The 14,606-nt window shown below is 43.2% G+C and overlaps 2 protein-coding genes across 8 annotated transcripts in view; one reads left to right on the plus strand and one right to left on the minus strand.

Moving 5' to 3' along the window:
* The window catches only part of FKBP14 (FKBP prolyl isomerase 14), an 11,801-nt gene extending 2,180 nt beyond the window's left edge, over window positions 1–9,621 (minus strand). Inside the window, exons 1-4 of one of the 2 annotated variants that reach the window (XM_042921272.1) lie at window positions 9,557–9,621; window positions 7,677–7,894; window positions 4,400–4,551; window positions 674–801 (exon numbers count right to left, since the gene is read on the minus strand). In XM_042921272.1, the coding sequence (XP_042777206.1) occupies window positions 674–801; window positions 4,400–4,551; window positions 7,677–7,873 (477 nt within the window). In that variant the 5' untranslated portion in view covers window positions 7,874–7,894; window positions 9,557–9,621. Of the gene's footprint in view, window positions 1–673; window positions 802–4,399; window positions 4,552–7,676; window positions 7,895–8,046; window positions 8,088–9,556 lie in introns of those variants that run through there. The other variant, XM_042921278.1, reaches the window with a different exon arrangement.
* Window positions 8,239–14,606, plus strand: part of PLEKHA8 (pleckstrin homology domain containing A8) — an 84,155-nt gene continuing 77,787 nt past the window's right edge. For 5 of the 6 annotated variants that reach the window (XR_006197586.1, XR_006197590.1, XM_042921256.1 and 2 more), the window contains exon 1: window positions 9,806–10,251. Coding sequence is in view for 3 of the 6 variants with exons in the window: in XM_042921256.1 (XP_042777190.1) it covers window positions 10,212–10,251 (40 nt within the window). In the remaining 3 variants the exon portion in view is untranslated. Of the gene's footprint in view, window positions 8,373–9,805; window positions 10,252–14,606 lie in introns of those variants that run through there. The other variant, XM_042921247.1, reaches the window with a different exon arrangement.

Raw genomic sequence — 14,606 nt, forward strand, 5'->3', positions numbered from 1 at the left:
AACTGAGTAGCTCTCTACCTCCAATCCTTTCCTCACAACAGCCAGACTAAGACAGGTGTGTGTAAAAATGGCTGCGAAAGCCTAAATGAATTACAGGGAGAAGACTTCTTCCTTTATCCTTACGCAAACACCAGAACTAAGAGGGGGCTGGGAAAGGTCTTCTGCTCTAGAAAATCCAGACCAGAGTCTCCTTTCTCCAGGTGCTACCCAGAACAAAAGAACCCGGCAGGTGGGCCGTTTGCTGCTAAGTGCCAGGAAATTACAACAAAGGGCATTTAACAGCCAGTTGAGTTTTAAACAGAAACTGTCAACAGGAGATATTTCTCCAGACATCCACATTTCTTATATAGCAACTTCAAAATGGGAATTGTCTTAGCAAAATGGACCTTTCAAAAACTCAGAAAGAGGGAAGGATACAGTAAACCTTAAACATGGTGGGGTAGGGGTGGGGGGAGAGGGAAGCAAAAGAATGGATGGTGTTGAGTCTCAATATATTTCTCTCCAAAACAATGATTTCCTATTTTTAAAAAAGCCAATATTCAAAGCATCAGTATTATAAGAAAACTTATAAACAATATTTTATCCAAACAAAGATAAATTTTCTTTAGAAGTATATTTTTTAATAAGTGAGAAGAAACAAGCAAACAAAGGAGTAAGAAGAAGGAAAGATCACCTCATCTTTAGAGAGTTTCCAGTCATCATTAAGATCCATTTCTTGGAATGACTCATGGGATCTTGGTCCATTTCGAATCTCCAAGAGATCAATGTTGAATATCAGTGTACTCTCTGGGGGAATTTTACCTGACATGAAGAGAGACGGAGGTTAACTTTTACTTAAACAATCCCAAAGTTTTGATGACAGGAAACTTATGACACTGAACAAAATATTCTTTTGATTGAATTAAATGAAGAGTCTTCCTAAGGCTATCACATATGATGTGAATTACTTGTAACTATATGTTACTCAAACAAATAGAATAGCAAAGGAATAATCCAAACTGGTAGATCAAAAGCAGTCTGTGTTTGGCTTTGCAATTACAAACTGTTTCGTGCACACAAACACACACATACATACAGATGTGCCTAATGGCCTGGTATTAAATTTCAAATATGATTAAGATATTATATATTACATGTCAAGAATGACTTAAAGGGCTGTAGATAATTCAGAGTTAATTATAGTACAAGTGATTTAACTAACTTTGGCGGGGGGGGGGGGGGGGGGGGGGGGGGGGGCGGTGTCACAAAAGTCCTCACCTAGATATACATAGAGTAGTAGCATTTCTACCACTAGGAGGCAGTATCTAACTGAGAGAGATCTGGTGTCCCAGGAGCCGGTATTAAAGCTTAAACCTGCCCCTCTTTAAGCCTATTTCCTCATTTATAGAATGCATTTATAAAATGCAGAATCTGTTGGGAAGATGGAGGAAAATAAAGCTATGCAAAATATTTAGCATTCTGCTTCATAAATAGTAAGCTCTCAATGTATTACTAAAACATAATTCTCTTATAAGCTTTAAAAACAATACAGAAAGTTTCAACAATTTCAGACTTGGGAAACACCTCCTCTGATATAGAACATATATATAATTATATACATATTCTGAAGACATTTCATGAGAGTGAAGAAATTAAAACAAATTTCTGAGAAGGGAGATAAAAATCTTTTAAAACATGAAAAGAGCTCTATTAAAAGTCCCAGGGGCCTTTTCAAAAAAATACTTTCTGGGCAGTATGAACAATTTTTTTTTTTTCAATTTGTTTCCTTATAACTGTATTTAACATAAAGGTCTGGGTAAACATTGCAAATATTTCTTAGTCCCCCCCCCCCCCTCCAAATCCCACATATTTCTGTCAAGGAGCATTTGTTAAGTATTAAAGAGAACAAAACTTACACTCTGTGCCCAAGCTTACCATTCCAGATCTAGACAGAGAAGGGGCATGCACTAGGTCGTTGATAAAACTGGTGTCTTTCCAAAGGAGACATGCAAACACGTGGTACTAAAGGACTACAAAATTAGTGTTAAATACACATTAGCAGAATTAGTTTCATGGCTCTCAGTTTGGACGAAATGACTCAAATTTAGAACTCTGCTTGTCCTACAGTAAAATTGAGTTAAATACAGTATGGAGTAAGAGTAATGGATTAATTCTACATATACATTAAAGGTGAGGCAATAAAGATACAGCAGGAAGGTGAAAGAATACATTTGAACATCAGAGAAACATGTTCTAGATACCTGATTTTCTTCTCTAAAGAGATGATTATCATAATAATTGAATTTGGTTAGTAAATTCCATTCTATGCATAAGATCTATATAGCAAGTTCCATTTTAGAATATAATGTTACAAGGGCACCTGGGTGGCTCAGTTGGTTAAGCATCTGACTTCAGCTCAGGTCAGGATCTCACGGCTCATGAGTTCGAGCCCTTCCTTGGGCTCTGAGCTGACAGCTCAGAGCCTAGAGCCTGCTTCCTGTTCTACGTCTCCCTCTCTCTCTCTGCCCCTCCCCCGCTCATACTGTCTCTGTCTCTCAAAAATAAATAAACATTAAAAAAAAAAAAGAATATAATGTTACACATATGGCATTTACTTTCTTCTCCGGAAACTGGGGTTAGGATTCTCACTTTGTAACTGGTTAAGTTTAGACCTAAGGATACTGTGAAGTCTGTTATTGCTACAGTATCAGAGTGGTTCCCTGTCTGGTTCTGGTGACTACTTAATAAATTTTTTTCTTCATTATGTAATACATGCCCATTGTAGAGAATTTGGAAGAGACAGAACCAGAAATAAAAATAATTCCGACCCATCCATTGTTATCATTCTTAATTATTTCCTTGTGATTCACTCTGAGTATGTATATACTTTTTTCTAATACTTACTCTTGGATATAGTATAGCTTTATTTTCCACTTTTGTATATAACATTATATCTTACCCATTTGGATATAATTTTTTTAATCCTTGAAATGCCATTTTTTAATAACTGGGCCATATTTTAGTTAACCCTTCTCATTACACATTGAAGTTGATTTCAATATTTTTGCTGTTAGAAACAATGTAGTGGGGCACCTGAGTAGCTCAGTCCGTTAAGCTTCAGACTCTGGCTCAGGTCATGAACTTGCCCCATGAGTTTGAACCCCGCATGGGGCTCGCTGCTGTCCGCACAGAGCCAACTTCACCAACTTCAGATCCTCTGTCCCTCTCTCTCTGCCCCTCCCCTGCTTGTACGCTCTCTCTCTCTCTCTCTCAAAAATAAACATTTTAAAACAATGTAGCAATGGACATGCCTGTCCACAAATATTTCTCCTGATACCTGATTATTCCCTTAGGTTAAATTAGAAAGGAAATATATCTTGTGCAGGAAACATCACCTGGCCTCTTGTAAATAGCCCTTTGGAAAGCTGCTGGCTCCCCACTCACACAGCAGGTGTGCATCCTGGAACAAACTAGCACAAAGTCTCCCAGAATCAGCTAGCCTATTTGCTTCTATTTTGTAACACTCATTTCATGTCACTCCATCAGGTTTTATAAGTGAATTATAACAACAGTTATAAAACAACTTTAACACAACAATGAAAACAACCCCCCAAAAAAAGCTTTGTTAAAGAAAACTTCAGTTGTGAGCCCCCTGCAGCCCACATCTAAACCCCATTTAATACCTGAATAATCTACATTTCACATGTTCAACTCATCGAAACACTTATGTGGAATAATCTTTCTTTTTGGTGTTAAAATAAATTGATGAGTTTCAGCTGGGGAGGATGAAAACGTTCTGAAACTGGATAGTGGTGATGCTTGTACAACAGTGTGAATGTTCATAATGCCATTGAATCGTACAGTTAAAAGTGGTTAAAATAGGAACCATTATTTTGTAAGTATTGTGCCATAATTTTTTAAAACCATTCTTGGGGCGCCTGGGTGGCTCAGTCGGTTAAGCGTCCGACTTCGGCTCAGGTCATGATCTCACGGTATGTGAGTTCGAGCCCCACGTTGGGCTCTGTGCTGACTGCTCAGAGCCTGGAGCCTGTTTCAGATTCTGTGTCTCCCTCTCTCTCTGACCCTCCCCCGTTCATGCTCTGTCTCTCTCTGTCTCAAAAATAAATAAACGTTAAAAAAAAAAATTTAAAAACCATTCTTTTGGTTAATATGGTGGTAAATTGTTAATGATAGAGTTAAAGGTTCCAGAACTTTGTATCAGTAGTTCAGTTGACCATTAAGACAGAATGGCTTTAATTTGGCCATCTCAAATGATAATCAAGATGCAATCATACTTAAAAAAAAAAAAATACACATCTTCTACTTCTGGGGGAAAAATACATACTAGTTACGCTGACTTCTGTCTCCTAATCCAGAGAAGAACCCCAATGCTGTAGTAAAAATGTGAAATTGTTATTACCTTTTCCTTCTTTTCCATAGCCCAGGGCAGGAGGAATGGTGAGCTTTCTCTTCTCTCCTACACACATTCCCTTCAAGCCCTGGTCCCAACCTTTGAGAGCCTCCAGGATGCCCAAGGTAAACCAAATGGGCTGACCATTGTTATGTTTGTGACTACAATAGAAAGAAAACATATTAGAACTCTTTAGTAACTTTATTTTTTTATTGATGTGGGAGCATTTTATTCTACCAATAAGTGATTCAGTTTGGGAATTAACAAAAACAGCTATACACATACACACAAAACCAGGTTAATTTTGTAATAATTTAATCCACTGCCCCTATTTCTTGATGCAAATTTCATACAATTGAATCAAGTAGAGAAGGGCAGAGGGAATAATAATAAAAACAGTTAATAATTATTTGAGATTTTACTGTGTACCAGGTATTACCCCAAATTCTTTGCCTCTTTTAACTCTGTGAGAATGATCATATGAGGTAAGTACCATCATTTCCCCATTGTACAGAGGAGGAAACTGAGGTTAAATGTGCTGGTATTTGATCTAACTCCAAACTTCAAGGTCTTAACCACAGCGATGCTGTCCCAGGAATGTCATCCCGGGCAGAAGAGGGAGAAAATCATGGAAAATGGGTGAATTTGGGAAGAAAGAGAAGTTAAGGAGAAGTTACTGCCAAGACAAGTGGGTCCACACCCACATGGACACTGGAGAGTCAGGAGCACAGAATCTTCTAGTCTGCCTATAAACCCTGCTGATGTACAGTCTCGTGATGGCTCTGACAGGTGGAAACGGCTGCTCTTCAACCCGAACCCCAGCTAGATGCTGCCTGCAGGCATTTTCTGTGGGGCTGTGCAGGGAAACCTGGGGGAGTTGTCCCTCAAGGACTGAGGAAGAAAGAAATGATCAAAATATCCTGGCTTAGGACCTGGAGAGAGGCCAGCCTAAGAAACCCAGCCTGCCAAGCTACTGGGGGGCCTGAGGGCTGAATAGCACCTGAGCCCCAGTTCGCTCCTTTTTGGTACATACATACGGAAAGTATTCTCAAGGATATCGTATAGGTGAGAATGAGAAATCACTCTACTAGGTTTCATGGACACCATGGTTAATTACTAAATCTAGGTAAAAGCCACTACTTCCTCTTTTCTTAATTTCCCCTATGACTAAAGAAACAAATTGCCAACTGTAGAACACTTGGGAAGGCTGGAAAAGAATAAAGAAGGAAGAAAACAATCTGCCACCCAGTGCTGACTACAGTTTTGGTACATTTCTTGTCACAGCTAAAGGATTTAAGCTATTTACCACACAGGCTGTTACTCTAGACATGGCAAACATGCTTTACCACAGACCACTTGATGGTACTGCTTCATAAAACTCAGGGTAAGCAGTTCCTGACCATTTACACTGAGGCCGCATGACAACCGTCCCCTCATCAGGTACCAGGACTTTATTTATTTATCTTTTTAATGTTTATTTCTTTTGAGAGAGAGAGGGAGAGACAGAGTATGAGTGGGGGGAGGGGCAGAGAGCAGAGGGAGACGAATCCGAAGCAGGCTCCAGGTTTTGAGCTGTCCGCACAGAATCCAACGTGGGGCCAAAACCCACAAACCCGCAAGATCATGACCTGAGCCGAAGTCAGACGTTTAACCGACTGAGCCACCCAGGCGCCCCCCTGCTTTTTTTTAATGGGTACTAGAACTTTAGTAGCAAACTGCTAAATAATGTTGTATGGCTACCACCAAAGGCCAATAGGTTTTTCATTCTGAGACCTGAAAGACATCAGGCTGTATCTAAAAGAGATCAGACTAAAAATAAAGATGCAGTTGAAAATTTTAAATGCAAACCTTAATCTTGTTTAACATCTACTGTGGCACTGGCCTTGCTGCTAAGAAGATGGAGCTGTTGAGAATTCTGTGGCAAGCCACTGTTTCAGAAATGTTTGCAAAGGCTAACAGAGTTCAGAGAAGAACGCCATTCATTTCTCCAAAACCTGACAGACCAGGTCTGAATGCTCAATAAAGGCAGTTCATCTGAAAATGAGGTCTAGGATGGGCCACAAAGCTTCACTACTTTAGTTCATGCCATTTTCTCTACCTGGAATGTCCTCCTTGCCCCCATTCTCCACCTGGAAGGAACCCTCCACCCATCTTTCAAGACCCAACTCAATTATGATCTCTGGGAAGTCTTTCTCTTACCCCCCCCCCCCCCAGAGCATCATTAATGCCAGACTCCATTATGCTTTGCAAACACTTTGAACACTCTGTACTACATAGCATGAGCTATTTACTTGTCGTCCTCCTTCCTGTAGATGATGTACTGCTGGAGGACAGGAGCCCACTCTTAAAAGTCACCTTTGCATCCTCAAGGCCTGACTTGTGATCACTCAATAAGGGTTTGTTAGATGGACAGATAAATGAATGGACAAGGATGGAGAAGCCAAAAAGTTTTAATCTCCCTAGTCTCAAACACAGGGCCTAACATAAAAGAAATGCTCAATAAATAATCTTGGAATGGAATGAAGAGAATCAATGCCTAATTAGAAATCATTACACTTGTAAAACATCCATGTTGCAATTTCTTTGTTCGTATAGAACAGAAATAATGATAGTGTAACCACCTGAAAATCATTCACTATAGTTATTGGATTAATCTTTCATGGCCATAACCATACCCATCAATGAAATCTTTGAATTTTCTAGAAAGAAAAAAATAATGAAACAAATCATGGGACTATACCTTGACCAAAATGTCATTTGTACGAACAAAAATTAAACAGATCAATAGGCTAGCATTAGCATATCCTACAACAAGCAAATAAATGATTGTGTATTCTGCTCATGAAGTCCCTGCGAAAAGTTTTAAGTAAATTTCACCTACACCAAATTCATAATGGAATTGAGTCATTTTCCCTTGGGAATGGAGTTTGAGAAATGAAATTCCTTTACAGTTTTTTTCTACTTATTGCCTAATTACACACCTAGATACTTGTGCAATATGTCAAAGATTCTAGTTCTAATTTTTATAGTAAAAATTAACCTTTATCCTTACCACACGTTTCCAAGTTCCAAGGAACTTCAAAGGCACCGTTATTGTCTTTATTGTTTTTAACCAAATTGTTTGTCTTGATTGTCTTTAAACAATTTCCTTTCCCAAAGAAGGAAATAACAGATTTCAATTTTTCAAAAGAGAAGTAAAACCTGATACAGGCTACCTTTCCTGCCAGAGAGCTCGCATAGGTCGACGGGTTCTTCACTATTTTACCTGCGAGGTGTAATTACTTACGTGGAGTGAAATAAGGAGCCATCCTTTTCTAAGTAGCCTTCATAGTGGACCAACATCAAATCTCCCCCTTTGGTCTTGCGATGGCAGATGAACGGCTTCTGAAGCACCTCAATCTTCACTTCTGGTTCAGGGATCAGAGCCCCACTCAAAGAAGTGACCAACAACGTCAGCACCGCGTTCCACAAAAAAAGCCTCATGCTGCTGGCGCAGGAAAGTTCCTACAAAAACAGAGAAAGGGCCCCCGACCTCATAGAACTAAGAAAGTATTTGAAGGCTTCAAGACAACGGCCTTTGGCAAGTTCATGACTACCGCTTCCCAGCAGACGTGGCACACTTACTACGACAACTTTCCCACGTAAAGCGAACCCACCTCTAAAGCGTTAAACCCCAAACCCGGGCCTGACTGGCTCTCACAGGTTGGCTCTTGGGAACGATGGCTCCCCATTGGCTAGCAGTGCAGTCCGCCGGAGCCTCTCAAGCCAATGATGCTGCAATAATTACAGCTGGGCGGAGCCAGGACTTGGTCAGGCCGCGAAGCACAGGGAGGGGTCCTAGAGAAAGGCGGATTAAAGAATTCCACAACCTTGGACTTTGGGAGATCCCTGGGGAACGCAGCTAACCGGAAACTCCTCCGGCAGATTTACAGCTGTGATGTTCCCCCGCTGAGCGTGCTGAGCCCCCAGGCTAAGTGAAAAGGTAGCGGTTTCCGGCAAGTCCTGTTTACTCTTGCGCACGCTGAGAGGTTACTCCCCGCCCCTAGGAGTCCACAATCCTGTATTGTTACTTAACTTACAGTATAAACGATAAAGGCTTAAATATTTCTGTAGGGTTCGCAAAGCGCATTCCCGTTGCGTAAACCTCACTACACTGCCAGTAAGGCAGGTTCTTTAATCCCATTTAAATGATAAATGTATCTGGGCAAGGAGAGGTTAAGGGTCCTGCTTAAAATTGTTCAGCCCCAAAGCATTTGAGCTCCGCCTTCAAACCCGGTCTTCTGATTCATTCTACAACACCGCATAATGTTATGGCTGCTAACAGTTTATCTCTTAGTGACTTTAATGTAAAAGGTAAATAATAGCTTCTATCGAGGAGACCGACGTGCAGACCTCCACTTTATAGAAGAAACAGTAATCACAGTTACGAGTTACACTGGCTCATCTTAGCTTAAAATTATTAGCTTTACATTTTTCGCCTAATTTCAAAAGCAACACATGTTCATTACAGTCGATTTGGAAGAAACTGGAAAGCACAAAAGTAGGTTTTCCAGTTAAAATAAAAGAGCCGAATTAAACATGAATTTCAGATAAACAACGAATCCGTTGTTCTGTATTTTTGCTAAATCTGGCAATCTTATGCCAAAGAAAAAGAGAAAAAGAGATCGCCTATAGCGCCACCATCTACAAATAATCATCTTAACATTTTGGTTCATGCTTCGGTGAAATAGGCTTAAAAGAAATTAGATCAGATTGTACACTTTCTTTCATAACATGCTCTTTCCACTTAATCTATCGCTAACATTTTCCCTGGTCAAACATCCTTGGCACAGTACTTTCTCACATTTTAATATGCTTAGGAATCCTCTAGAGTATCTGTTAAAATGCAGATTTCAACTCAGGAGGCCTGGGCTCGCCGTGAGTTCCTGCAATTTTGACTAGCTCCTAGGTGATGCTAATTCTGCTGTCCGTGGACCGCACTTCCAATAGCTAGGCCTTAGAGTTTAAACATGTTTACTAGCCACACTGTATTCTATCGTGAAATTCCCGTCAACTCCGTACGCTCTATTGCTAGCTGCCTCGATTTTCTGGCATCAATTAGCCTTGAAACAAGATTTGGACCCTGGGGGCTATAACACAGGAGGCACCCTAAGGGGCCACACTAACCCTCAAACATCCAGAGGTGGGTCCGGCCCCACCTACGGTACCATTAATAGTCTGGACTGTGTCCCGCATCGTCTCATAGGTCGCCCTTCTCCACTCTGACGCAACACCTACTCTCAAGCCCACTTCCCAGGACTCAATTTCCCTGCCTGCAATTGCCGCTACGTCACCCCGCCGCCGCCGCAGTCGCAGCCAAACCCCGGAGTGGACCTTGGGAACGTGCGCGCGAGCGGCGCACTAGGCATGCGCGAGCGGGCCCCGGGCCCGGCGCGTCGAGGATTCAGGTAGCGCGCTGTGGTACCGCCAGCCACCGGTTCCCTCGCGACAGTGGCCCCTTGGAGGCTGCAGCCACCACTCGGGCCCACCCAGTGCCTTCGCCTCCCTGTGAACAGCGCGCCGCTCCACCGCACGGGGGCCCTGGCCGGCCGCGTCCTCACGTGCCCAGGCCGCCGCAGTGACCCCGCCCCCGGGCCGAGGATGTGAGGCTGGCCGGGTGTCCCCGCACCGGGCCCGGGCGCCGGGAGTCGGCGGCTCGGCAGCTCTGGGCGATGGCCCTGCTGCCGGTGCTCCTCGCCTCCTGGGGCCTGGGGCAGTGAGGGGGCCGGCGGGCGAAGGGAAACGGCCCCGGCGCGGCGGGGGCCAAGGGGCCGCGGGCGACATGGAAGGGGTGCTGTACAAGTGGACCAACTATCTGAGCGGTGAGTGGGGGGCGCGCCAGGCGCCGGGTCCTTTGTTTGAGCGGCGGGAGGGCGGCGTCGGACGCGCGTCCCCGGGGGTCGGGGTCACAGCCCCTAGTGAAACCGGAGAGGCCTGAACGGGTCGGGGATACTTGCCCAAAGCCGTTCTCACGGGGCCGTGTCACCCATGCTGTAAGGACACAGTCCTCTGCTGGGGCTGGGTGAGGCCCATAACTGCCCTTTCGCTTCAAGGAAAGCTACAAAATACAGAGGTTTGGGGTGACTGGAAAGGCTCGATGCCCTCGGCGTTCAGCGGGAAGGAGGCGCTGACTCCCGCAGTGGGGGTCTTCTAGGAGCCTATCGAATTCTGGCGAAGGAGCTGGTCTCGCCCGCCCAGCAGAGAGGTTGGAAGGTTTCCTATGAATGCTAGAGGTGACTTGGAATTCCAGAGGTGAAAGGTCCTTTTTCAAACAAAGTCCCCAGTGCAAACACTTTCCCTTTGTCACTTTCGGAGTCATCTGCGTGCGGACCAAGATATCAGAATTCCATCTCAATAGTTCAAAGCTCCAAAGTATGTACACGGTTTTTGCTTTTCTCACTTGAGCGTTCTTTTTGTTTTACAGACCCAGAAATTCCCACAAAATGAAACGGTAGCAACTGTTTTGTTGCCCTGCTGAGCAGAATGGCTTAAAAATATACTCTGCCCCCTTTCCAATGTGTGGAAGTACCTTCCTTCATATGTTGTAAGGTCGTAACTATTCTCCAACTGTGAATATGATTCAGAACAAGCATATTTTCGTTTTTGCAACCAGTATTTAGTAAAAGCCTTCTGCATGCTAGCAACTGTGTTAGGCACCATTTTGGAATTAAACTTTATTATGGAAAAAGAGCTGGGCACTTTTAATAGCAGTGTATTTGAAACCAGAGGTATTCCCAGTATCTCTTATAGTGGGAGAGATATATTTTCCCATCCTTTGATAGAACAGGACAGTTAAAAAAAATTTCATTAATGTTTATTTATTTTTGAGAGAGAGAGAGAGAGCTCAAGCAGGGGAGGGGCAGAGAGAGAGAGGGAGACACAGAATCCGAAACAGGCTCTAGGCTAAGAGCTGTCAGCACAGAGCCGGATGCAGTCTCCAGCTAATGAACTGTGAGATCATGACCTGAACCGAAGTTGGCCGCTCAACCGACTGAGCCACCCAGGCGCCCCAGGACTGGACAGTTTTTTAAATGTTTTAGTGTGGTGATGCTCTAGGGTAGTTTAAGGACTCATGTGTCTGTGAGGATCAGTTGGCATATTGACTTTGATGAAGTTACACAGCACAGCCAAAAGTGCACCTGTTGGCTGTACCCAGAATCTCTTCCTTTTGCAGACTGTGGTTAGAGGTGAGTTGTTTATTTTTCTGATATTCATTAGTAAAGACTGAGTGAAGAAAGGTGTTTTAGAAGACCTGGCCTAGTGCTCGCTTCGGCAACACATATACTAGAAGACCTGGCCTTGGCTTTTGAGGACTTTCTTTGATGTCAAATGGTTCAATTAGATGTGGGTAACTCGTGGCTGGGCTTTGGTGAATGTCCAAGGCTCATTAACACTCTACTAATCTAAAGGGAGCATGCTTGATCAGGTAATTTGTCTTTCAGGTATCTCCAAGTTCTGAGATATATGGATCCTAACCCCTTGAGTAAAATTTAGTGCCTGGTCTTTCACCCCTTTCCATTACACATGCTTTTTAACTTTTTTCTTTCATCCTGAACACTCTTCCTTCTTTTTTTCCATCCCCCTCCCCTGCCTTTTTTTTTTTTTCCTCCTCACTTTTCTTACTCTCATCCTCCTTTATATAGAAAGTTTAGTCTGTGTGTATAGTACCTGCTTCCTGGTTGGTTTTTTTCCCCCTGACTGTTGTTATGTATTCTTCAATACAGCAAAATTTCTCTAGAAGGATCTTTTGGAATCTTTATCATGTGATGCCTGTACCATCTGTCTAGTTGGAAAAGAGTCTCCTTTTTTCTGCCCCAAGTAAGAGAAGTTAATTCTGCGATTGGTGCCAGGGTGGAAGCCCTAAAAACGGGAGCCTGGAGCCATTGCCAGAGGCAGCTGTCCTCATATCATGCTGCTTGTTCCCTTGACCCACATGCCACCTCATTGTGGGCATAGTGTTCATAGAAGCCCATCACACCACCAGGTACTTTTACTGGATATACTTAGAATTATTTTTTAGCACACTGTCTTTCATCAGGAGATAAATTTACTTTGGAACGAAATGGTATAGCCTAGGAGGAACAAATGCATTCTCATTTCTTCCACCCTCCTATGTGAGATAGTCTCCCAAAAGAACATAGTGTGACTGTTAATGACAAGCTTTGATGAAGACATTACTACTTTTTCTTCTTCTGATGCTTGTTTTTAAAAGTTACATTAAAAAAAATTTTTTTTTATGTTTATTTTTGAGAGACAGAAACAGAGCATAAGCAAGGGAGGGGCAGAGAGAGAGAGAGATACAGAATCCGAAGCAGGCTCCAGGCTGTGAGCTGTCAGCACAGAGCCCAACGTGGGGCTTGAACTCACGTACCGTGAGATTGTGACCTGAACTGAAATCAGACGCTTAACCGACTGAGCCACCAAGCGCCCCTAAAAGTAACATGTTTTCGGGTTGCCTGGGTGGCTCAGTCGGTTAAGCGTCCAACTCTTTTATTTATTTTTTTTAACATTTTGTTTTTTGAGAGACAGAGGACAGGCAGGAGAGGGGCAGAGAGAGAGGAAGACACAGAATCCAAAGCAGGCTCCAGGCTCTAAGCGGTCAGCAGAGGGCCCGATATGGGGCTTGAACCCACGAACCTGAGATCATGACCTGAGCTAAAGTTGGATGCTCAACCAACTGAGCCACTCAGGCACCCCAACATCCGACTCTTGCTTTCACCTCAGGTTATGATCTCACATTTGTGGGTTCAAGCCCCACATCAGGCTCTCACTAACAACATGGAGCCTGCTTGGGATTCTCTCCTCCCTCTCTGCCCCTCCCCCATGCTCTTTCTCTCTTTCTCTCTCAAAATAAATAAACTTTTTAAAAAAAGTAATGTTTTTCCTTAGGGTTTTGCACACAGTAATTTTAAAATAGATATCCCAGGGGCACCTGGATGGTCAGTCGGTTGAGCCTCCGACTTTGGCTCAGGTCATGATCTCACGGTCGTGAGTTCGAGCCCCCGTCAGGCTCTGTGCTGACAGCCCAGAGCCTGGAGCCTGCTTCAGATTCTGTGTCCCCCTCTCTCTTTGCCCCTCCCTCGCTCGCACGCTGTCTCTCTCTCTCTCTCTCTCTCTCAAAAATAGATAAACATTAAAATAGATATCCCAGCCACAGTTTTTCTTCGTTGTGAATTTTTCTCTAAATGGTCGTATCTGTTTGTGTAATTTTGTCATGCCCACAGCTTGATATGGGAAGTCTTTTGTCAAATCTGAGTAGAGAAGTTAGGAGATCAGTTTGTTAGCTGATCCTTTTAATGCTTGGAGGATATTGTTAATTTCATTTGCCATCTACTGTGTGCTGGGCACTATTATGTTAGGCACAGGGCAAGCAACACTGAACAAGACAGACACAGTCCCTGCCTTTCTTGAGCTTACAGTCTGATGGGGGAGAAAGACGTTTATTGGAAGTACTTAGAAGCGTGTTCCAAGTGTGTGTGAGTTGGGGAGAAGGGAAGAAGAGAAGCTAGTTTGGGTCACTGGGGGGAGGCTTCTCTGAAGAAAAGATTTAAGCAGAACCTGAAGGATAAATAGAAGCTAGCTAGTTGGCGAGGCCAAGGCAGAGGTGCATTTGGAGCCTGTGAGGAAGAACTTTTTAGCTACGGGGAATGTCGGTATGAGGTATGAAGGCCGTAAAGCAGGACAGAGGTGAGTGAGTGAGGAAAGGAAAGAAGACCTGAAAGGCTGCAGAGCTTAGTGTGAGGCTCCAACAAGGCTGCAGGGGTGGATAAGAAGCTTGAAAGGCCCCTGCCTATCTCTTATGCTGGTGTAAACACCATGGGGTGGTAGGAGTATACGAAAGAGAGAGAAATGATGAGAGTGTTTAAACACTTACTTTGTTGGCATTTATTGTACTTTGCCAAATACTGTAGTTATTTTGTGAGTTTCTCTTGCCTCTTTAATCAACCGGTAGGTATCATTTACTGAAAGTTGGAAACATCATCAAACCCAGAGAATAGCATTTAAATTGCTTGCATGAGTATAGTACTAAAACAGAGAAATAGAAACAGTCTCTTTTCCTGACACACTAGGCATATGCAGGTACCCTGTGCTCCTTAAAAGGAAAATGAAAAAAGAGAGAGAGAAAACTTACGTGTATTTTCTTTAACAGCCCTGAGCCATCCCACTTTTTAAACAT

Source organism: Panthera leo, chromosome A2, assembly GCF_018350215.1.
Source record: "Panthera leo isolate Ple1 chromosome A2, P.leo_Ple1_pat1.1, whole genome shotgun sequence".
Taxonomy (NCBI): domain Eukaryota; kingdom Metazoa; phylum Chordata; class Mammalia; order Carnivora; family Felidae; genus Panthera; species Panthera leo.